This window comes from Paroedura picta, chromosome 8 (genome assembly GCF_049243985.1).
Source record: "Paroedura picta isolate Pp20150507F chromosome 8, Ppicta_v3.0, whole genome shotgun sequence".
NCBI lineage: Eukaryota > Metazoa > Chordata > Lepidosauria > Squamata > Gekkonidae > Paroedura > Paroedura picta.
The window spans coordinates 5,636,549-5,659,078 of NC_135376.1; the positions used below are offsets into that span (position 1 = coordinate 5,636,549).

Sequence of the window (22,530 nt, forward strand, 5' to 3'; positions counted from 1 at the left end):
AACCACTACTGTATTGCAAAAACATCTTCCAGGCCATGTTATTCCATGCAGTCGACAGAGCTGCAAAGGCTCCACTGTTGTTTGTTTATGGTCCACCCAGGTGTGCATTTTTCTGCAGATCCCAGCCTTCCTCTCATTGCTATCCGAAATGGCCCCTGAGAACTCTACTAAATAAATTTGATTGTACTGACAGGGGGCATTTAGTTTTCTTGAGGGCTATTTGGAATTCATAAAAAGATCACAGATATCACAAGGTAGCCACATACTGAGAAGTGAAACATTGCAAGTTTTCAATTTAACTTTGATCAAGATGATGAGGTTGTGCAATAAATTTCGTAGCCTGCAAGTAAGCCCCATCAGTGCCTCTGGATTTGTCTGCGAACCCTACATAGATACTCCAGATGGGCAATGCATCCTTAATATTTTATTTGTTAATCTGGAATCCCCCATTCTTGAGGGAAATTAGGAATGTACTTTGTCCTGGCAGAAGGGAATCTCAGTACATAGAAGCACATCCTTTACTTCCAAGAGAAGAAGAAAGGTTATTTATTTATTTGATTTCTAGACTGCCACTCTTGGCATCAACCATCTCATGGTGCTTTACAACAGTGGTCCCCAACCCACGGGCTGCGGCCCGGCACCGGGCCGCGAAGGCCTTGGCCCCGGGCCGCAGCTCCTTCTTCCCTCCCCCCTGAAGCGAGAAGCTCGCCAGGCCGCGAGCAAATCGGCCGGCAAAGCGGCCTATTAGCTCGCGGCCTGGCTAGCTTCTTATTTCGGGAGGGGAGGGAAGAGAAGCCTGTCGAGCCGCAAGCTAATCGGCCGCTTTAGCAGTCCGCGCATGCGCGTTTGCGCTGGGGCTGCCGCGCGTGCGCGGGCCCCCGGGCCGCCCTCTCCCCCAACTACGCCACAGCAGTCCGCAGCGGGAGAAAGCTTGCGGACCGCTGCTTTACAAGTTATAAAACAGTAAAAATACAGAATAAAAGCACATCAAAATCCCTTTTTACTATTGATGGTGGCATAATCAAATTACTTACTCCCTCCTGACCTCATAACAGGCATGAAATAAAAACAGCATCCATAAAATACAAGAATTATAAAGATTGTTATACACAGAGTTGGCTCCTATACATAAAATTATATTATATACTCAGGACACTATGGACCGCTGAAAGAAAGAAAAAAAAGCTGTGTTATTATAGCATTTATGATAACACAGCTGTCTACATTTTATAGAAAGGGGACATGCTGAATATTTACAGTTCTTCACATTAAGCAAATATAACTTGCATATAATTACTTTCACATTCACAAATGTTACTTCATTGAGAAGCAGCATGGATTTACACATTAAAAACATATATGACCCATGTACTTAATACAATTTTGGATTTCTCATGATTTATTGGAAAGCCATCCATAAGAGTATTTTTTCATAGTGTCACATGAGTTTGGGTTTCAAATATTATCTATCAATTCTATTTTATTTATTGATTTGCATTTATATACTGCCCTCTACACTTCGGTGGACTCTGTTGTTAAAAAAAAAATGTAATATACTTTTTTTTTAACTCAGTCATTGGGCTTCTGAGAAGATCTGCTGACAGTGGCAGTATATAAATTGAGTTAATAATAATAATAATAAATGTCTAGTATAACATAGAGCCTCTTGTGGCACAGAGTAGTAAGACAGCCGTCTGAAAGCTTTGCCCATGAGGCTGGGAGTTCAATCCCAGCAGCCGGCTCAAGGTTGACTCAGCCTTCCATCCTTCCGGGGTTGGTAAAATGAGTACCCAGCTTGCTGGGGGGTAAAGGAGGTGGGGATCCTAGTAGAAAGTGACCATGTCCTCATAGAATTCCTTTTGAGGTGGGGAGCCAAGGAAGCTTGTAGCCAGACGCGGATATTGGATTATCGTAGGGCAAACTTTAATAAACTCAGAGACATGATGAGTGTCATACCATGGACGAGAATGCTGGAAGGGAAGGGAGCATGTGAAGGGTGGGCGCTACTCAAACAGGAGCTATTGCATGCTCAATCAATGACTATCCCAGAAAGACAAAAACACTGCAGGAGCTCTAAGAAGCCTATTTGGATGAACAGAGAACTTAAAGAGGAACTAAGAAAGAAAAGGAAAATGTTCAGGAAATGGAGGGAAGGAGAGAGCTCTAAAGAAGAGTACCTACAGGTTACTAGGCACTGTAGATCAATCTACAAGAAAATCTAACAAGAAAAGATTTTTCAGTTATGTGAGGAGCAAACGTAAAGTAAAGGAGGCAGTGGGCCCACTGTTGGGTGCGGATGGACAGACTCTAACGGAGGATGCAGAGAAAGCAGAAAGGCTTAGTTTACATCTGTTTTTTCCCACAGGTCAAAGGGGTTAGGCACATCTAGAGATGGCCATAGCCAAAGGACAGTGTCTGGGTGGCAGGTTAACATGGATAGAGAGGTTGTCAAGAGGCATTTAGCTGCACTGGATGAGTTCAAATCCCCTGGTCCGGATGAAATGCATTCGAGAGTGCTCAAAGAACTTTCCAGAGAACTTACACAGCCCTTGTCCATCATCTGCGGAACCTCTTTAAGGACTGGAGATGTCCCGGAGGACTGGAAGAGAGCAAACGTTATTCTGATCTTCAAAAAAGGGAGGAAGGATGACCCGGGAAACTACAGACCAGTGAGTCTGACCTCTGTTGTGGGGAAGATAATGGAGCAGATATTAAAGGAAGCGATCTGCAAACATCTTGAGGACAATTTGGTGATCCAAGGAAGTCAGCATGGATTTGTCTCCAACAGGTCCTGGCAGACCAACCTGGTTTCCTTTTTTGACCCAGTAACAGGTTTGCTGGATCGGGGAAATTCGGTTGATGTCATTTACTTGGATTTTAGTAAAGCTTTTGACAAGGTTCCCCATGATGTTCTGATGGATAAGTTGAAGGACTGCAATCTGGATTTTCAGATAGTTAAGTGGATAGGGAATTGGTTAGAGAACCGCACTCAAAGAGTTGTTGTCAATGGTGTTTCATCAGACTGGAGAGAGGTGAGTAGCGGGGTACCTCAGGGCTCGGTGCTCGGCCCGGTACTTTTTAACATATTTATTAATGATCTAGATGAGGGGGTGGAGGGACTACTCATCAAGTTTGCAGATGACACCAAATTCGGAGGACTGGAAAATATTCTGGAAGATAGAGACAGAGTTCAACGAGATCTGAACACAATGGAAAAATGGGCAAATGAGAACAAGATGCAATTTAATAAAGATAAGTGTAAAGTTCTGCATCTGGGTCAGAAAAATGAAAAGCATACCTACTGGATGGGGGATACGCTTCTAGGTAGCACTGTGTGTGAACGAGACCTTGGGGTACTTGTGGATTGTAAACTAAACATGAGCAGGCAGTGTGATGCAGCGGTAAAAAAGGCAAATGCCATTTTGGGCTGTATCAACAGAGGCATCACATCAAAATCACAAGATGTCATAGTCCCATTGTATACGGCACTGGTCAGACCACACCTGGAGTACTGTGTGCAGTTCTGGAGGCCTCACTTCAAGAAGGACGTAGATAAAATTGAAAGGGTACAGAGGAGAGCGACAAAGATGATCTGGGCCCTATGAAGATAGGTTGAGGGACTTGGGAATGTTCAGCCTGGAGAAAAGGAGGTTGAGAGGGGACATGATAGCCCTCTTTAAGTATTTGAAAGGTTGTCACTTGGAGGAGGGCAGGATGCTGTTTCTGTTGGCTGCAGAGGAGAGGACACGCAGTAATGGGTTTAAACTTCAAGTACAACGATATAGGCTAGATATCAGGAAAAAGTTTTTCACAGTCAGAGTAGCTCAGCAGTGGAATAGGCTGCCTAAGGAGGTGGTGAGCTCCCCCTCACTGGCAGTCTTCAAACAAAAGTTGGATACACACTTTTCTTGGATGCTTTAGGATGCTTAGGGCTGATCCTGCATTGAGCAGGGGGTTGGACTAGATGGCCTGTATGGCCCCTTCCAACTCTAGGATTCTATGATTCTAAACGGTAATGACTGGGGAAGGCACTGGCAAACCACCCCGTATTGAGTCTGCCATGAAAACGCTAGAGGGCGTCACCCCAAGGGTCAGACATGACCCGGTGCTTGCATAGGGGATACCTTTACCTTTTTAGTATAACATATGATAATTTGGGGGTATATTTCCCAGCCTTAGTGTCCCTTTCACGAATATTCTTGTCAGCTGAAACCTGGTCCATTAATATTAGATGTCATACCTTATCTGCCTATTCATTAATACCCAGTATTTTGGATAGCTTCCAGGCCTAAACTGGCTAGTTGAAACCATTAGAAGATGCAGAACGTTTTTATTGCATTTTGTCCTGGAATTATTGCGCAATCATATCACAATTAAACCTAGTGATAATTTTTATATGCAGGGATGACTACATCCCCAAATTGGTTCCAGGAGTATTTCTGCATATATACCTTTAACAACAGAGTATATAAAAAGATGTCACTGGAAAGATGTAAGAAGTGGTGTCAGCCTGTAAGGAAAGAACGTCCGCTACAGGAAGGACATCCAGTCCATGCATTGGAAAGAAATCAAGACAGAGAAAAAGAAGCAAGGGTCATGTTGGGAGTGTTGGTTGCCCTGCTGGTGTGTCTCCTGACGCTTTACTTCTTGAAACGACACTGGTCATACAGGTCCTACCCTCCTGGGCCAATTTGGCTCCCCATCATTGGAAGTGATTGGCTAATAGGGATCAGGTTTTATAAAGACACTCTCATCAAGGTACGTAATTCCATATAATATAGTTAATGAAAGTCAGAACTATTTTCAATTGTTTTTTTTCTACTAGGCTGATAAAATTTATTGACATACTTTGGTAGTAATCTATATAGTCTCACATATCAGATTTGCACCTGCACAGAGATGATTTAAAGGAACTTTTAGAGCTTTCAGCAAGGAGAGATGCTCTGGCCTCTCTTCCCAAGAGGATGTCTACAAATATTGTCTACATATTTGCTTCCTGCTCCCCACACGAGCATGCAAATTGACGGAAAGGCAAGTCAGATTTCCGATCTAATTTAACATCCAAAACAGTGTTAAAATCATGTATTAGTATATTATCATTGTCTATTTTCAGTAGTTTGGTTTCTCTACGTGGGCCTTCCCTTGTCTTTGACTCGGAAGTTACAGCTGGTCCAAAATGCGGCTGCCAGGGTCCTCACTAGAACACCTTTGAGGACCCACATTCAGCCGGTGCTTCGTCATCTGCACTGGTTACCAGTTTGTTTCCGAATCAGATTCAAGGTATTGGTATTGACCTTTAAGGCTATACGCGGCCTGGGTCCCGTCTACCTGCGGGACCGCTTGGTTGCTTATGCCCCCCGCAGGGCACTCCGCTCTGCGGGTATGAATTTACTGGTTGTCCCGGGCCCACGGGATGCTCGCCTGGCCTCGACCCGGGCCAGGGCCTTTTCAGTCCTGGCCCCGGCCTGGTAGAACGAGCTCCCAGAAGAGCTAAGGGCCCTGCAGGATCTACCAGCTTTCCGCAGGGCCTGTAAGACGGAGCTCTTCTGCCAGGCATATGGTTGAGGCCAGGGCAGCTCTCCCACTAATCCATCAGAGGATCCCCTCCAATATTGAGATCTCTAACACCGAGATCATGGTTAGATGTATTGTATTGGTGCCACCCTCTTCTGAACATTATTCTCTCCACCAGGCTGAACTAAGATCAGAATTGTGACCACCGCCGCTATATGTTATGTGATATGTTATATGTAACTTTTAATTGGGGTTTTTATGGGGATTTTATTGTGTTTTAACTATTTATGTTGTAAACTGCCCTGAGACCTATTGGGAGAAGGGCGGTCTAAAAATTAAATAATAATAATAATAATAATAATAATAATAATAATAATAATAATAATAATAATAATAATAATAATAATAATAAAATATTTATAATTTTTTTCCTGTTTGTCATTGGGAGAATATATTCCCACCAGGGTTACTTTCCCCCCATTCACCTGTATTTCCACTATCAACAGTCTCCCTTCATCATCCTTAAACACTATCTTGATAGAGGGACATGAGAGCCCTCTTTAAGTATTTGAAAGGTTGTCATTTGGAGGAGGGCAGGATGCTGTTCCCGTTGGCTGCAGAGGAAAGGACACGCAGTAATGGGTTTAAACTACAAGTACAACGATATAGGCTAGATATCAGGAAAAAAATTTTCACAGTCAGAGTAGTTCAGCAGTGGAATAGGCTGCCTAAGGAGGTGGTGAGCTCCCCCTCACTGGCAGTCTTCAAGCAAAGGTTGGATACACACTTTTCTTGGATGCTTTAGGATGCTTAGGGCTGATCCTGCGTAGAGAAGGGGTTTGGACTAGATGGCCTGTATAGCCCCTTCCAAATATATGATTCTATGATTCTATGATTCTATGATCTTAGGTTCAAAATTATGTTTAATCCACAATACCACACCACATTCCTTTTTTGTGTTGGAGGTTATAAATTCTTCCCCTAGATTCTTCCTGGTCAAAAACATTCTATCACCTTTTTAAACATGTGTTTCTTGAAGGCATATTCTATCCAACAAACTTATGTAAGTAACACAACATTCTACCTCTTTTAATCTTTTCATTTAAACCATTATCATTCCATGAAAGAAGTTTGAGATTCGTAGATTTACTTTAAGAAGAAAAAGAAAAAAAAAGCAGAAGAGAAAAAAAAAGAAAAAGAAAAAACACAAAAACTGTTATGCGCTCTGTTCTTGAGATATGTGAACGTCTTTTTTGTATTTCCGACAAAATGCTTGGGCTTTGATGGGCTCTGTGATTTTAAATCCCTTGCTTTTTAGATGAATGTAATGCCCTGTGGAAATTCCCATCTGAAAGGTATTCCTTTTTCCTTCAAAGCCTTAGTCAAAAAATTGTACTATTTTCTCTTACATAGCAAGTGAGGTGGAATCTCTTTCAGTATTCTGATGCCTTGGCCTTCAACACAAAATGGTGTGAGAAAGTGATCCTGAAGGATTTGATCTTTAATTGCTTGTTTGTTAAATTGCACTATGCAGTCCTGGACATTTTTGTACTTCGGATTAGATGTGTTGATCCACTATGCTTTAATAATTTGACCATCAATTTCCTTAATATCCAATATTCAACATTTCTGTCCTGCCACTAAGTCCTGCCACTAAGAAGTCTCTTAGATCTAGCCCTTCCCTGTCTGGCAAGCCTCTGAACCTCGACATTTGTATTTTCTGTCGATATTCCAGCGGAGCCATACTATCTTCCATCAGTTCCAAATGATCTCTCAGAGTTCCTATTTTTCTCTCACTGTTGTCTGTTTTCTTCTTGATCTCTTTAAATTCATCATTTAACTTCCTTATTGATTTCTCTAAAGTTGACTGCTTTTTGGAATGTTCCTTTATTTCCTGTGATAAGTTGCTTACTGCTTCTGTATTTGATTGTAAGACTTGCTTAATTGCCAGTAGAGATTTCTTAATTGCCCCTGACATCTTATCTGATGTTCTCCCAGTGTTGACGCTGGAAGGACATTGCACCACTGGGCTGGTCAAGTTACTGGGAACCGAAAATCTTCTAATAGTTTGCTGTTGATTTTTATCTTTTCCACATGATTTCATTTCTAGACAAATTTACTTAAAGTCACGTAAGAAGAATTCTATTGAATGGAACATTTATTTACTTAGCCATAGCCTTAACCTTGTGCTTCAAGTATGAAAATTTTTATAAAGTTCCTTCTGGTTCTTTAAGACTACTGATTACAGGTTAAATTGTTATCTCTTTGCCTAGAGCTCTCCATTCACACTGAGAGCCAAACAGTGGAATAGGCTGGAATAGCCTTCAAGGCCATTCGCGGTCAGGGCCCAGTGTACCTGAGGGACCGCCTCCCTGCCTATGCCCCTAAAAGAGCTCTGCGCTCCACCGCCACCAACTGGCTAATGGTCCCTGGCCCTAAAGAAGTCCACCTGGTCTCGACCAGGGCCAGAACATTCTCCGTCCTGGCCCCCACCTGGTGGAACAAGCTCCCGGAGGAGATCAGGGCCCTGACGGAGCTTAAACAGTTCCGCAGGGCCTGCAAAAAGGAGCTCCTCCGCCAGGCATTTGGTTGAGACCAGGCACAACCAACAGCAAATGAAGGGCCCCCGCTCCCCCCCCACTCCTCCCCCTCCCCCCCTCTCCCCCCTTCCTCCCAGAACTCCACCAGAGCTGGACCTGTTGTGGTATTGGACCTGTTGTGGTATTGCACCGTTCCATCGTTATATTATTTTATTATATTGTTATACTGTTACATTATTCTGTTATATGGTTACAACCACTGTTATTAATTACTGTATGTTTTAACGAAGATTGTTTCATGTATCGTTGACAAGTTTTAATGTAAACCGCCCTGAGCCTTCGGGGAGGGCAGTATATAAATCTAAATAAATAAATAAATAAATAAATAAATAAATAAATAAATAAATAAATAGGCTGCCTAAGGAGGTGGTGAGCTCCCTCTCATTGGCAGTCTTCAAGCAAAGGTTGGATACACACTTTTCTTGGATGCTTTAGGATGCTTAGGGCTGATCCTGCGTTGAGCAGGGGGTTGGACTAGATGGCCTGTATAGCCCCTTCCAACTTTAGGATTCTGTGATTCTTAACAGTGGTATTTTTTCACATAAATTGAAGAAACAAATGAAAAGCAAACAAAGCATCCAAGCCATTGGCGTCCTCTCTTTAGCACACTGCTCTGCAATTTATAGTAAGTTAGAGGACTTCTCAGAAGTTTAATTACAACAGTTCTAAATTCCAGCTGACAGATAAGCACAGCAATTACCTCCCACAGTTTCACATTCGCATTTCATAAGGAGTCTTATCAATGTTGTCTTCTGAAGTGTTTGCTACCCCTCCCAGTTTAGAATCAGCTGCAAATTTAATAAACAGTCCCTCTATTCTTTCATCCAAATCATTTATGAATATGACAGATCCTTGAGGTACTCCACTTGCAACTCCTCTCCAAGAAGATGATGAAACATTTACAAGCACCCCTTGGGTGCAATCTGTCAACCAGTTCTTGATCCACCTAACAGTAATAGGACCCATACTGCATTTTACCAAATGGTCAATAAGACTATCATCTGCAACGTTATCAAAAGCCTTACTGAAATCAAGGTAAACTATGTCCACAGCATTCCCCTGATCTAGCAAGGTTCAAACTCTTGAAGGCATTCAATGTCTTCACCATCAATTCTTATTGTGACCTGTCTGTTTTTTACAGTGGTCATTATATTTTGTCTTTTTGATGTTTAAGAAAAGGCCAAATTTCTTGGCTACTTCATTGACATTTGTAATCAACTGTTCTAGGCCTTCTGCAGTTTCTCTCCTAACAATTTACAATTTTCCTTGAGTCAATCCTTTAACATTCATAGTTGCTATTTGGTTCATCTTCGTAAGACAGAGACCCTTGCATTCACCATTAGAAGCATCAGCACCTGGATTTGTCCCAGGCATGAAATAAATTCCAGGGCTACTTGCTGCAGGTCCTTGTTCCTTCTTAGTCACTTGCTGGGTACCTGTTGGCCTGAGGGACTCACCACTGGGCACCATATCAAAATCCTTTGAGAGCTGTACCATAAACTTTTCTTGGCAAAATTTCTAGAATTTGGGCTGCCAAGTCTTTTCATATACCCAGGCTTGGGACCAGCATGCTCAGGTAAACATGGCTGGGTGGCCAGCAACCACCAACAAATTAGTAGCCACTGAGCTCAAGGCCCTGTGGGAAGCATAAGGAGATAGGTGGCCTCTCTGATATCTGTTTAGCAAGAACGGATATGCCAGATCATTAATCCTTCCTTGTATTTACAAAGAAAAAAAAGTTTTAATGTCATTTAGCTGTATTTTCAAGATGGGTTTGGCAATCTGACAGCACAGCATCAATCCTTAAGGCTATTGAAAACCAAAGTCCCCTGCATATTTAAGAACAGCAAAAGACCCTCAATTGCTGCTACAGATAGTGATGAAATGGCTAAAGTGGAATCCTGTTAGTATATAATTCAGTCCCTATTGAATTGGAACATAATTCAGAAATCTCAGAATATGAATTTTACAATTACCTAATGGCCAGATAGATATTCTGCTATCGCAAGTATCTTCTTTTCCTGATTTAGTTTTTAAGAGAAAACAAATGAGAAAGAGATTGGCAAGGGGGAAATTAAAAAAGACATCATGTACTATAAAATTTTAGGGCTATGCACTTTGGGTATATCTTTAACCTTAATTAAAAGCTGTACACAATTATGAGCCTCTTGTGGCGCAGAGTGGTAAGGCAGCCGTCTGAAAGCTTTGCCCATGAGGCTGGGAGTTCGATCCCAGCAGCCGGCTCAAGGTTGACTCAGCCTTCCATCCTTCCGAGGTCGGTAAAATGAGTACCCAGCTTGCTGCTGGGGGGTAAAACGGTAATGACTGGGGAAGGCACTGGCAAACCACCCCGTATTGAGTCTGCCATGAAAACGCTAGAGGGCGTCACCCCAAGGGTCAGACATGACCCAGTGCTTGCACAGGAGATACCTTTACCTTTACCTTTACACAATAAACATTTACATAATTTAAAACCTCAATTGTTCGGACATCCAACTGTTCGGTTAGGTTTTTCTTTCTTCTTTCACCAACCTGCTCCAAAAGTCAGGTCTATGGGTGACGATGCCACTATGGAAAAACTTCCTGTTACTTGCACAGGGCTTGTCACCCTAGCTCGACTTTTTCTAATCCCCTATGGCAGTGGTCCCCAACCTTTTTAGCATCGAGGACCGGTCAACACTTGACAATTTTACTGAGGCCCGGGGGGGGGGTAGTCTTTTGCTGAGGCATGTCGCTGCCACCTGAGCCCCTGCTCCACTTGCTTTCCCGCTGGCGCCCCTGACTTCCCGCCACCCACTGGCAGCAGAGTGGCAAGGCAGCCCCCAAGGCAGCAGTTGGGGAGGAGGAGGAGGAGGAGCCACGGACCGGTACCAACTGATCCACGGACCGGTACTGGTCCCCGGACCGGGGGTTGGGGACCACTGCCCTATGGCATCTACACACCAACAGGATTTGGGCAAGCCAAATTTCCATCCTCAATCTGCCAAGATGCTCACCGAATGATCTAGACCAGGGGTAGTCAACCTGTGGTCCTCCAGATGTTCATGGGCTACAATTCCTATGAGCCCCTGCCAGCATTTGCTGGCAGGGGCTCATGGGAATTGTAGTCCATGAACATCTGGAGGACCACAGGTTGACTACCCCTGATCTAGACCCTGTCATTCTCTCTCAGCCTGGTCCACTTTACAGGTCTGGTAAAAAACATGACACAGGTGGGGGGAAATGGTATGTGACACCCAGTGAATCTTGGAAGAAGAAAAGGATAAAATGCACTAAATAAATAAATCATACCTTAGTATAACAAATCGGCCTAGGACAGCCTACTTCAACCTTTTGATGACAGAGGAATCCCTGAAATATTTTTCCGACTTCTAGGAACCTTGGAACAAACTTTATGCCCCTTCAGAGAGTTTGGGCATAGAAGTTAGATGTGGGGCCCAGCCTATCAATTGATTGATAATTTATTGTTTCCATTTTGGAGAAAGTGAATCGGTCTGTAGAACCACAGGGAAAGTGGGCTACAGTGATGTCTAGTGATGTCAAACTTCGAGAAAAGGCTGCATAAGCCTTGGGGAGCTCCCAAGGACCCTGATTGAAAGGATTTCACTTGGACACCTGGGAAGGTTGACAGGTAAGATTAAACTATGACAAGATGTTGAAAATGCCCCCCAGGGAAGGTAGGAGAGACAAGATGGTGAAAAGAACGAATCTGAGAGAAGGGAAATGGGCAGAGAAGGGAGTGTCACTTGGCCAGGAGCTGAAGAGCAAACTGCTCATGCGACAGTCAAGCAAGCTAAATGAATTATTTTAATTTTTTCTCTTCTTTCTTCCCATGCCAATGGCAGCTGGCCAAACAGTATGGTCACATTTATATGCTGTGGCTGGGGCCTATACCTATCGTCGTACTGTCTGGATATGAAACAGTGAAAGAAGGGCTGATCAACCATTCAGATGATTTTGCTGATCGACTAGAGACCCCATTCCTGAAAGCTGCAGGAAAGGAACGGGGTAAGTCCTAAGGGAGAAGAAAAAAGTGGTTAAAGTGAAGATTATCCTTGTTCCCCCCCCTCCCCCTACTTACAATGTCTAAGGCACAAGAGAACAAAGGAAGCATCTGAATGTTGCAGTCACTTTTAGATTTATTGGTCTGGTGAGCCCGCATTAGGCCTGTCCTCAAACAGCTGCATTGGCTTAAGGTTGAATTCTGGATCAGGTTCAAGGTTGGCCAGGAGGAGTGGCATATAAGTCCAATAATAAGCAAACAAGTAAATAAATGTTCTAGTTTTAAGGCCAGACACAGCTTGGGCTCCATGTACCTAAGGGACCTCTGAAGGGCATTGGAAGTAGTCAAGGCAAACAGGCTGGCAATCTCTGGCCCTCAAGAGGTTCATGGGTCCTTCAAGAGCTGGCTCAGTTCCAAAGGGAAAGCAAGATGGCCAGCATTTCGTTGGGGTCAATAATAAGTACATCATGCCAGTTGGACCCCTTCCTGCAACAGGCTCCCCAGGAATAAATTCGATATTTTATTGGCAATTCCTTTTATTTATTTATTTATTTTATTGGCAGTACAGAATGGATGCAGGTATTTTAATTGTATTTTACTGGTTTAATGAGTTATTCCATTTTACTGCTATAGTTACTTTAATTGTTATGTTTTAATTATTATGTTATTAAATAATTTGACTGGCCAGGAGGGGTAGTCATAGAAATCGAAATAATAAATACATCAAAACTGGAAATGAAAATTGCTTTGCATTTATTAGCTTAACCACATAACTGGTTGTTCTTCTAGTACATCAACTTCACAGCCCACAGGGCAGACCTCAGGCTGCTGTGATTTGAAGGGGATCTGGGGTGAACTGAGGAAGCTATTCGGTTCCTTTGTTGCAGGGACAGAATCTGGGTACATAGAAATACGTATTTGTGTACCGTGTTTTCTGTTCAGCAATGAGTTATGGGGACTGCAGTGAGGATCTTTCAAGGCAGATGAGAAGTAGAGATGGGCTTCCACTTCTCTCCATTCTCGGTATTGTCTCTGCTTAGCTTCCAAGAGCTTATGAGGTCAGGCTATGCCATGTTACGTTCTCTTCCCAAAGCAAACAGTACAGTTTTGGAGGGCCTGCAAAATAGTGGCGTTCTGCCAGGCATTTGATTGACACCTTGGGACAAGGCATGGATTTGGGGTCACTAGGTCTCGTGCAGGTTTTTGCCAACGCCACCCATCAAGCAGGCCACACCCTGGATCTCATAATTGCTCTGTGGGTGGAGGTGAATGTGGTAGTGATCAATGCCATACTACCATCAGACCATTTATTTTAACCAACTGAAGGCCAACTCCCCCCTGCAAAGGCGTGGGGCATATTTATGCCCGCTCACAGAGATTTATGGATCCAGACAGATTCCTAAATGCTCTTCAGAAACCAGCAACTCCTAGTGGCTCTTTGGATGACTTGGTAGATGACTGGAACAGCTGGATGTTGGCAACCATCCATGAGATTGCTCCTCAACATGCTCTTCACCCCTGCCTCAAACAGGCCCCTGGGATACTGGGGAACAGCATGAGAAGAAGTGGGACCTCAGATGATGAGAGTGAGTTTGGAGGAAGCCTTGCATTGGAATAATGAGAACATCTTACTTTAACTTCCCTGCTCAAAACCTCAGTCAAATTACAGTAAAGTATTGTGTACAGCAAACATGTGCTCCTCCCACCAGGGGAAAAATGAGAGAACGGCTTTGGGATGACATGGTTCTAATGTGCCTTTCAATATTATGGGCCATTTCGCACGGCTTCAAAATAGCACAATGGTTGCTAATTGGAAACGCTACTAATTTGCCATAACCCACGACGTCGTAGACAATCTGCAACAATCCTGAAACCAATCAGCAAAAAGCGCTTCGTTGTGGCGCTTTCAGGGGAATCCAGAAAAGTGGATTCACCCTCCGGATAGCGATACACTCCTGCAACCAATCTGCAACAGTAGCGCTAAAGACCTGTGCGTTACCATTGTTGCTGGTTCTTCAAAGTCCCTCCCCCTGGCTCTCTCCTCCAAACTTCCGGCGAAGCGATCGCCATTTTTTTTCTCCGAGCGAGCGGGGATAAACGCACCGGCGAGCCTCTTTCTGTTTAGAGGCTTCCCTGGCTTCAGTCCTTCACCTTTAGTCACTAAGCACAAACCACTGAAAAGCCCGTTTGCTGAAATAAAGTCCCTTTATTTTTTACAAATAAATTCAACCGAAAATCGGGCCCGTGAGAGGGGGGGGGATTTTTTTTTTATCACTCGAGGCAGCGTTCAAACGATCATACAATCAAACGACAGCTCACATTAGGCAGCTGGATGGGTCTCTCCGTAGCAACGAATCTACCTAGATTCGTTGCTATGGGTCGTTTTTTTTTTTTTAAACCTTTCTTAAAGGGAAAGGGGCTGTTTGGGAGCATGCTAACGGCTGCCCATTGGCTGCTTGACGGCCAGGGGCGGGACGAGCTTGGCAATAGCGCTTCCTTTCTAGCGATTTCTGCCGAGACCGGAAGCCTGTGGGAAACGCTAAAAAACGCAACTGATTCCACTACAAAGGCAGGTATGCATAACGACGAATTCCACTATTTTAAATGGCGATTTTTCATTCCGCAAACAATTTGCAACAAAGATCCCTGTGCGAAAAGGCCCTATGAATGATTATTGTCTTCTTTGTTGTTATTATATAGGTGATTGTTTTTCCGCTGCTGCTACTGGGGGCACGCAGTATCAGAGTTAAATTATTAACCAGACCGGAACTGATTCTGCATTGCATTGCTGTTGTTGTTGTTGTTGTTATTGTTAGGTGCGAAGTCGTGTCCGACCCATCGCGACCCCATGGACAATGATCCTCCAGGCCTTCCTGTCCTCTACCATTCCCCGGAGTCCATTTAAGTTTGCATTGCTGTTGTATAATGTCTAAATAAAGGGGGTATTTTTTCCAGCCCATAGCCTTAGAGAAGCATGACACATATTGGTTTCTAGGCTGTCAACCAACATTTGAGATTGGACTCCCCCCCTTTAACCTAGCCCCTTTAGGTTACTTAAATCCTGGGAGGTATTTTCTACCACACCATATCTAACATATATTACCCTTTCAAAATTTCAGTGGACTTTTTCAAGGGCTTGGTTCAATGCATTCCCATCAGCACTACTTAGAAGAAGAAGAAGAAGAAGAAGAAGAGTTGGTTCTTATATGCCGCTTTTCTCTACCCAAAGGAGGCTCAAAGCGGCTTACAGTCGCCTTCCCATTCCTCTCCCCACAACAGACACCCTGTGGGGTGGGTGTGGCTGAGAGAGCCCTGATATCACTGCTCGGTCAGAACAGTTTTATCAGGGCTGTGGCGAGCCCAAGATCACCCAGCTGGCTGCATGTGGGGGAGCGCAGAATCGAACCCGGCATGCCAGATTAGAAGTCCGCACTCCTAACCACTACACCAAACTCACTCTCCACTTAGTGGAAGACCACAGCATGTGCCTATAGAGGACCAACTCTGCCCTTGCAATTCAGCTTCAATTGGGTCGATTGCTCACATTTTATTGCATAGTGACTTTTACAGGGATGCCAGAAATTTAATTTTGCCCTTGCTGTCTAGGCTCTCTGGATTTATGGATGGTTATTATGTAATTAACACCTTACTTTCAGATAAAGATAGAATTATCTCTTATACAGTGCCGAAGTTTTGCTACATTGCCAGCAGAGTGCGGAAATCCTTGGTTACTGTTGATGTTAAGTGACTTGGCTGTTAAAATGCTGTTATAATCTGTGGCTTTTTAAAAATACTTTGATGCTAATCAATGACTGTAAATAAATGAATGAATGAATGAATGAATGAATGACAGGAGTAATTTATCATTGATTCTTCCTGCCTTTAGGTATTGTATTATCAAATGGCCATACCTGGAAGCAGCAGAGGAAGTTTGGGGTAACCACCATGCGGAAGCTGGGAATGGGGAAGAAAGGCATGGAGCCCAAAATAGAACAGGAGGCCCTTCAGCTTGTTGAGATTTTTGCACGTGCAAAAGGTATGTGAAATTAGGAATCTGGATTGGCCATTGGTTGCAGTAGTCTACAGACATCATCATCATCAGCAGCAGCAGCAGCAGCAGCAGCAGCAGCAGCAGCAACAGCAATCAAATTTCTAGCCCACCACGACCCCAAAAGGCTCGTGGCGGGTTACAAAACGTGCATAATATCCCCAATAAGATTACCCCTAAAAACAATCCAAAAAACTAATTTATAAAATGTACAACAATCCATACACAGAGAATCTGAGATAGACAACTGCAAAAAACCAATACCAGATCCCACCCAATATCACCCCTGGGGGTGGACAAAGGGGTTGCTGATCTAATCTGCCAATTGACTAACCCAAGAAGGGGGTCTAGAACTTCCTTAGCGCGCCAGCCTCAACCATAAACCTGGCGGAAGAGCTCCGTCTTCCAGGCCCTGCGGAACACTGAAAGCACCCACAGGGCCCATAGCTCTTCCGGGAGGTCATTCCACCAGGCAGTGGCCAGGACCGAAAAGGCCCTGGTCCTGATCGAGCCAGACGTGATTTCCGGGGGCTGGGTAAGAGTGTTTGAAATACCATTGAGCCACAGATGTGTTTGTCTGGCATCCCTCCTCCACAGAAACTGTTATAGCCACATCAGAGAGCATTTTATGCCCCACTTTTCAGTACACAAATGTGTCCCAAAGCAGCTTTTATTCAGTTAAGCCCAGTTCTCAAGGATGCAGCAGGCTCATTCTGCAACAAGAAGCATGGAGAAAAAGTGGGGAAAAAATTCATATCACAAAAGTTATGTTTTTTGAAGGACTTAAGGAATAAGGAACCATCGGAACATCACCTGAAGAGCAGATGTATACAAATAAATAAATATAATATCCCAGAATGACCTTCATTAAAACCTGGGTGTGAGAGGATATTTGTCTAATTGGCATATTTTTAAGTATTTTATAAGAGAAACCACTCTTAATATGGCAAACATCTTATTTTTGTTCTCCTAACTCCACTGTTCGTTCATTCATTCATTCATTCATTCATTCATTCATTCATTCATTCATTCATTATATTTATATGCCACCCTTCCCGAAGGCTTAGGGCGGTTTACATAGGAACAAAGAACAATACATAAAACAGTCTATAAACAAGTGAATACCTTACAATAATAATACTAATAGCTGTAACCATATAACAATATAACAGTATAAACAATATAACAATTTCATTCTGTGATATCCATGCTGAGTGTTCATAAAAGAAGGATAATATTTTGCAACCGATTTTATTTGCAGGGAGGCCATTTGACCCTATGTTGGCCATCTCTAATTCCATCTGCAATGTGATCTGTGCACTGGCATTTGGACACCGGTTTCCTGTTGAAGATAAAGAATTCATCAAGCTGATGGAAGCCAATGAATATTTGCTTAGATTTATAAGCAGCTTAAGCCATGTGGTAAGTGATTTTCTTTCCTATTAGGTCAGACAGGTTTCTCATAGAATTCCTTTCCTGACATCTTATGATCAACCATTTAAGATGACTAAGAACAGAAAATAATTTGGTTGTCTCAAACTTAATAGTTTCAGTAGATTCTATCAATATGAGAAGACTTTCATTTTAATAATGAACAACAGAAAAAAGAAACATCAGCTTGGATGCCGTTTCTAAAGGGAGTTGCTGGTTGATCATTCTTTTGTTATATTGATTTTCCATATTGACTAGATGATATATCTCGTGTAAATCTAGATTTATTTTACCCATATGAGCCATAAAGAACTATTGTGAAATATTATCTGAAATGAACTGAAAAATTTTATTGCAGCACAATTCAAGGATAGCAGTAAATCATAAAGACCAACAAGATGATGACAAACCAATACAATGTATAGAATCATAGAATCATAGAGTTGGAAGGGATCCATACAGGCCATCTAGTCCAACCCCCTGCTCAACGCAGGATCAGCTCAAAGCATCCTAAAGCATCCAAGAAAAGTGTGCATCCAACCTTTGCTTGAAGACTGTCAGTGAGGGGGAGCTCACCACCTCCTTAGGCGGCCTATTCCACTGCTGAACTACTCTGACTGTGAAAATTTTTTCCTGATATCTAGCCTATATCGTTGTACTTGAAGTTTAAACCCATTACATAATGTACATCTATCCCTACCAGATTTAGTCTCCTTATCACTTCTAGCCAATCAAGTAAATATCTTCTAGATTCCAAAGTAATTTCATTCTAAATTACCTGGAACCTGGTCCAAAGACTGACCCCAATAAAGAAGGAGAAGGAAGAGGGGAAAAATGAGTTAAATTTTGTTTCGTACAATAGTCAATAAGCACTTATATATTAAAATGCTTTTGTTTCCTAATACTGTTATTCTCTTCAGCTGATAAGTCCTTTTCTATTAAGGAATCCCAGAAAAACCAAGATAAAAAGAATTATGCAGAAAAGAATCATTATTCAATCCATGATGCCGTTATAATGGCCTGTATTCTGTTCCCAAGAGTCCTTGTGCTCTGTTTGAGTTTTTTGCTCACCTGGAATCATTAAGACAAAGCTGAAGAAGTTTCACAATGAAACTAGTTGTTACCTGACAGTCTAGTCTTATTCTGATTATATTAAAGACTCTGAAGACAAGAATATCCCTTTGCGTTTAATGTTAACCTCCAGTAGGAACACAGGAATTCTCCTGTTAACTATAACAGGGGTAGTCAACCTGTGGTCCTCCCGATGTCCATGGACTACAATTCCCATGAGCTCATGGGAATTGTAGTCCATGGACATCTGGAGGACCACAGGTTGACTACCCCTGAACTATAAGATTCATGGAGTCACACATTTTCCCCCTGTTGTATACATCCTCCTGTATGTTATCTTGATTTGGGAACCCCAGCGATTATTTGGTAGACGGAGCCAGCTGATTATACTGACATGATTTTGCTTTCATCTCCTTGTAGTTTTATGAAATTTTCCCATGGATCATGGAACACCTCCCAGGGCCTCACAAGAAGGCCTTGGCATGTGCAGAGGATTTTATTTCATTTGCAAAGATGGAGATTGAAAAGCATAAGGAGCATCATGCTGTCCATGAGCCACAGGATTTCATAGATTTCTATCTATTTCAGATGAAGAAAGTAAGTATTCTCCTTCTGCAGGAAATCAGATGCATTCAAAAAAAGTAATATGCTGCCAACCTAAAACCTGTAGAGCTCCTTCACTGTATGAGCTTCAGGGTCACAAAACGGAATGCAGATCTTTCCAGCTCAGAAATTATAACACATGTGTATCACACTGATGTAGCGTTGGTGGAGAGGGAACTGGTTCATCTGCAAGGGCAGATAATAGATATTTTTCTATGATATTTTAACTATCATAGAATCATAGAGTTGGAAGGGGCCACACAGGCCATCTAGTCTAACCCCCTGCTCAACGCAGGATTAGCCCTAAGCATCCTAAAGCATCCAAGAAAAGTGTGTATCCAACCTTTGCTTGAAGACTGCCATTGAGGGGGAGCTCACCACCTCCTTAGGCAGCCTATTCCACTGCTGAACTACTCTGAATGTGAAAATCTTTTTCCTGATATCTAGCCTATATCGTTGTACTTGTAGTTTAAACCCATTACTGTGTGTCCTCTCCTCTGCAGCCAACGGAAACAGCATCCTGCCCTCCTCTAGTGAAATACAAATATATATCAATATATTTATATAATGTACACTGCCCGGAGCCGCTTCACTGTTCGGGACGATATAAAAATCAAATAAATAAATATTGTACGACACGAAAATGTTTATTGTATATAGCCAAAGGCCATTGCAAAGCATAATTAAAACAATATGGTACATATTAAAACAATATGGTACATATTGTATAAATGTTTATACTTATTGTTTGCCAATTTTGGTTTGTAGGTGGCTTATATTAGCGTTCCCCAACCCCCGGGCTGCGGCCCGGTACCAGGCCATGAAGCTCTTGGTACTGGGCCGCAGCTGGCACGCCTCCCCCCCCCCCGCAGCACGATTGTTCCCAAGGCCCGGTGCAGCAAGCCCGCAGCGAAGCACTCAACACCTTGCCGAAAGCTGCCGAAAGAAGCTCCTTGCCTCTGCCCTTAGGCCAGGCCCATCTCCCTCCACCATTGGCTGGCTTGCCAGTAGTCCTGAAGGCAAGTTGCCCTTACTTCCTGCTTCCCCTCTCTGCCCCCTCCCTGGCACAGGGAAAAGCTGATCAGAGGCAAAAGTTTTTCTAAGCACCTGGTTGATTCACGGAGGCTGGGAGGAATTGGAATGGAGGAAAAATGAAATCAGGCTTTTGTAGCAGACTCTCCTTTGTGGTTTTTTTGCTGCATGGATTTTTTTTTAAGGATGCTAGAATTGCAGAGCAAAATTTTTAAAGCGTTTTATTATTTTTTTCTCACTAGTTTGGTAGTATGCAGGGTGTTTGGGGTGATGGAGAATGTCTTTATCAATGTATTTCTTTTTGCTAAGATGGGTGCTGAGTGGGTTGAACTTTCTTACTCGGAGTTAGAGCAAAAAGGTATGCAGAAAGAGCTTGCCTACAGGGCATGGAGGCTTCTGGACCGGGGAGCTGGGAAGGATCTTTTTCTGAATGGGACTTTTGCATGCCCAGAGTCTGCAAAATGCTGGATATTGCAGATTTCTCTCCCTCCCTCCCTCCAGCGGCCCCTATCATTACCCAGAGGAACGCTCAGCATGCAAAAGAATATCAGCTGCTTTGGTGGGCCCCGGCACAGTGAGCGCCGTGCTGGGGGGGCGTGGCACCATCAGGTGCAAACATGCCCACACTGCCCTCTCCCCCCCCCCCCGCAACCGGTCCCCAGCCCGAAAATGGTTGGGGACCACTGGTTTATATTATTTTGCTTATTTATTATCAATTTATATATTTATTCCTCCCTGTCTTGGCCAACTCATTTCACACTTACTTTCTATAAGCTTCTGTATGTCACTTGTCATGTGAGTGTCATGTGTCTCGAAAGTCTCTAAAAAGCCTGTATTTTGCTAAAAGAAGACAAAGGTTTGTCTAATCTCATTAAAACAGAATATAGTCTCTGAACAATTATAATATAAAATATGAATATCTATCCTTTTAATTCATTAAAAGGCCATACGCGGTCAGGGCCCAGTGTACCTGAGGGATCGCCTCCCTGCCTACACCCCCAAAAGAGCCCTGCGCTCCACTGCTACCAACCAGCTAAAGGTCCCTGGCCCTAAAGAAGTCCGCCTGGTCTCAACCAGGGCCAGAGCATTCTCCGTTCTGTCCCCCCACCTGGTGGAACGAGCTCCCGGAGAAGATCAGGGCCCTGACGGAGCTCAAACAGTTCCACAGGGCCTGCAAGGAGGAGCTCTACCGCCAGGCATTCGGTTGAGACCAGATATATATAACCAACAGCGACCAAAGGGCCCCTGCTCCCCGCCCCCCCCTCAGAACACCACCTATACACTCTGGACCTGTTTGTTTGTTGCAACGTTGTATTGTTTATTGGTTACACAATTATAATGTTACTAGTAAAAAAAGCCCACTGCAGTCAAAATGCAGTGGGCGCTAGGAGGGAAGGCCATGAGGGCGGCGGGGCTGTCCGGCCCTGTTCAGCAAGGGCGGGGGCGTGCTGTGGGACTGGTGGCTACCTTGTCAGCTGGGTGTCTCTGGATCCGTGGGGCAGGGCACAGCTGGCGGTGGCGGTCCCGATTCTTCAATTGGCGGCGGCTTCTGGCTGGCAGCGTCGGGGCGGCGGTCTTGAAGCTTCAAGTGTTGGCGGCTTGTGGGTGGCTTGGGGGGGGCGCGAAGCGCCTCTCGCCACGTCAGCCCGTCACCTGCGAGCAGCACGGGCAGCAAGGCATTGTGGGAGTTGGAGTCCAGGAGTCTTCCTGCTGGAGTCTTCCTGCTTTCGGCGAGGCTTGCGGCAGCTGTCAGAGGTGACGGGCTGACGCTGCGAGAGGCACTTCGCACCTCTCGCCGCATCAGCCCACCGGGCAGGAAACCCCCGGCAGCCGCACTCCGCGCGACTGCCGGGGGTTCCCTCGGGCGCCGGCCTGACACGGAGAGAGGCGCTTCGCGCCTCTCACCTCTTCCGGCCGGGAGCAACTGAGAGCAGCACGGGCAGCAAGGCATTGTGGGAGTTGGAGTCCAGACTTCCGGCTGGAGTCTTCCTGCTTTCTGTAGTCTTCGGCGAGGCTTGCGGCGGCTGTCAGAGCTGGAGTCTTCCTGCTTTCTGTAGTCTTCGGTGAGGCTTGCGGCAGCTGTCAGAAGTAACGGGCTGAGGCGGCGAGAGGCGCTTCGCGCCTCTCGCCGCGTCAGACCGCCGGGCAGGGAACCCCCGGCAGCCGCGCTCCGCGCGACTGCCGGGGGCTCCCTCGGGCGCCGGACTGACGCGAAGCGCCTCTCGCCA

General features: G+C 44.2%; 1 protein-coding gene across 1 annotated transcript in view; it reads left to right on the forward strand.

Annotated features, from left to right (window-relative positions):
• The first annotated feature begins 4,596 nt into the window (after window positions 1-4,596).
• The window catches only part of LOC143842566 (cytochrome P450 2J2-like), a 30,648-nt gene continuing 12,714 nt past the window's right edge, over window positions 4,597-22,530 (forward strand). Inside the window, exons 1-5 of the mRNA XM_077347816.1 lie at window positions 4,597-4,758; window positions 11,960-12,122; window positions 16,004-16,153; window positions 17,427-17,587; window positions 19,088-19,264. Of these exons, the coding sequence (XP_077203931.1) occupies window positions 4,597-4,758; window positions 11,960-12,122; window positions 16,004-16,153; window positions 17,427-17,587; window positions 19,088-19,264 (813 nt within the window). The remainder of the gene's footprint in view (window positions 4,759-11,959; window positions 12,123-16,003; window positions 16,154-17,426; window positions 17,588-19,087; window positions 19,265-22,530) is intronic.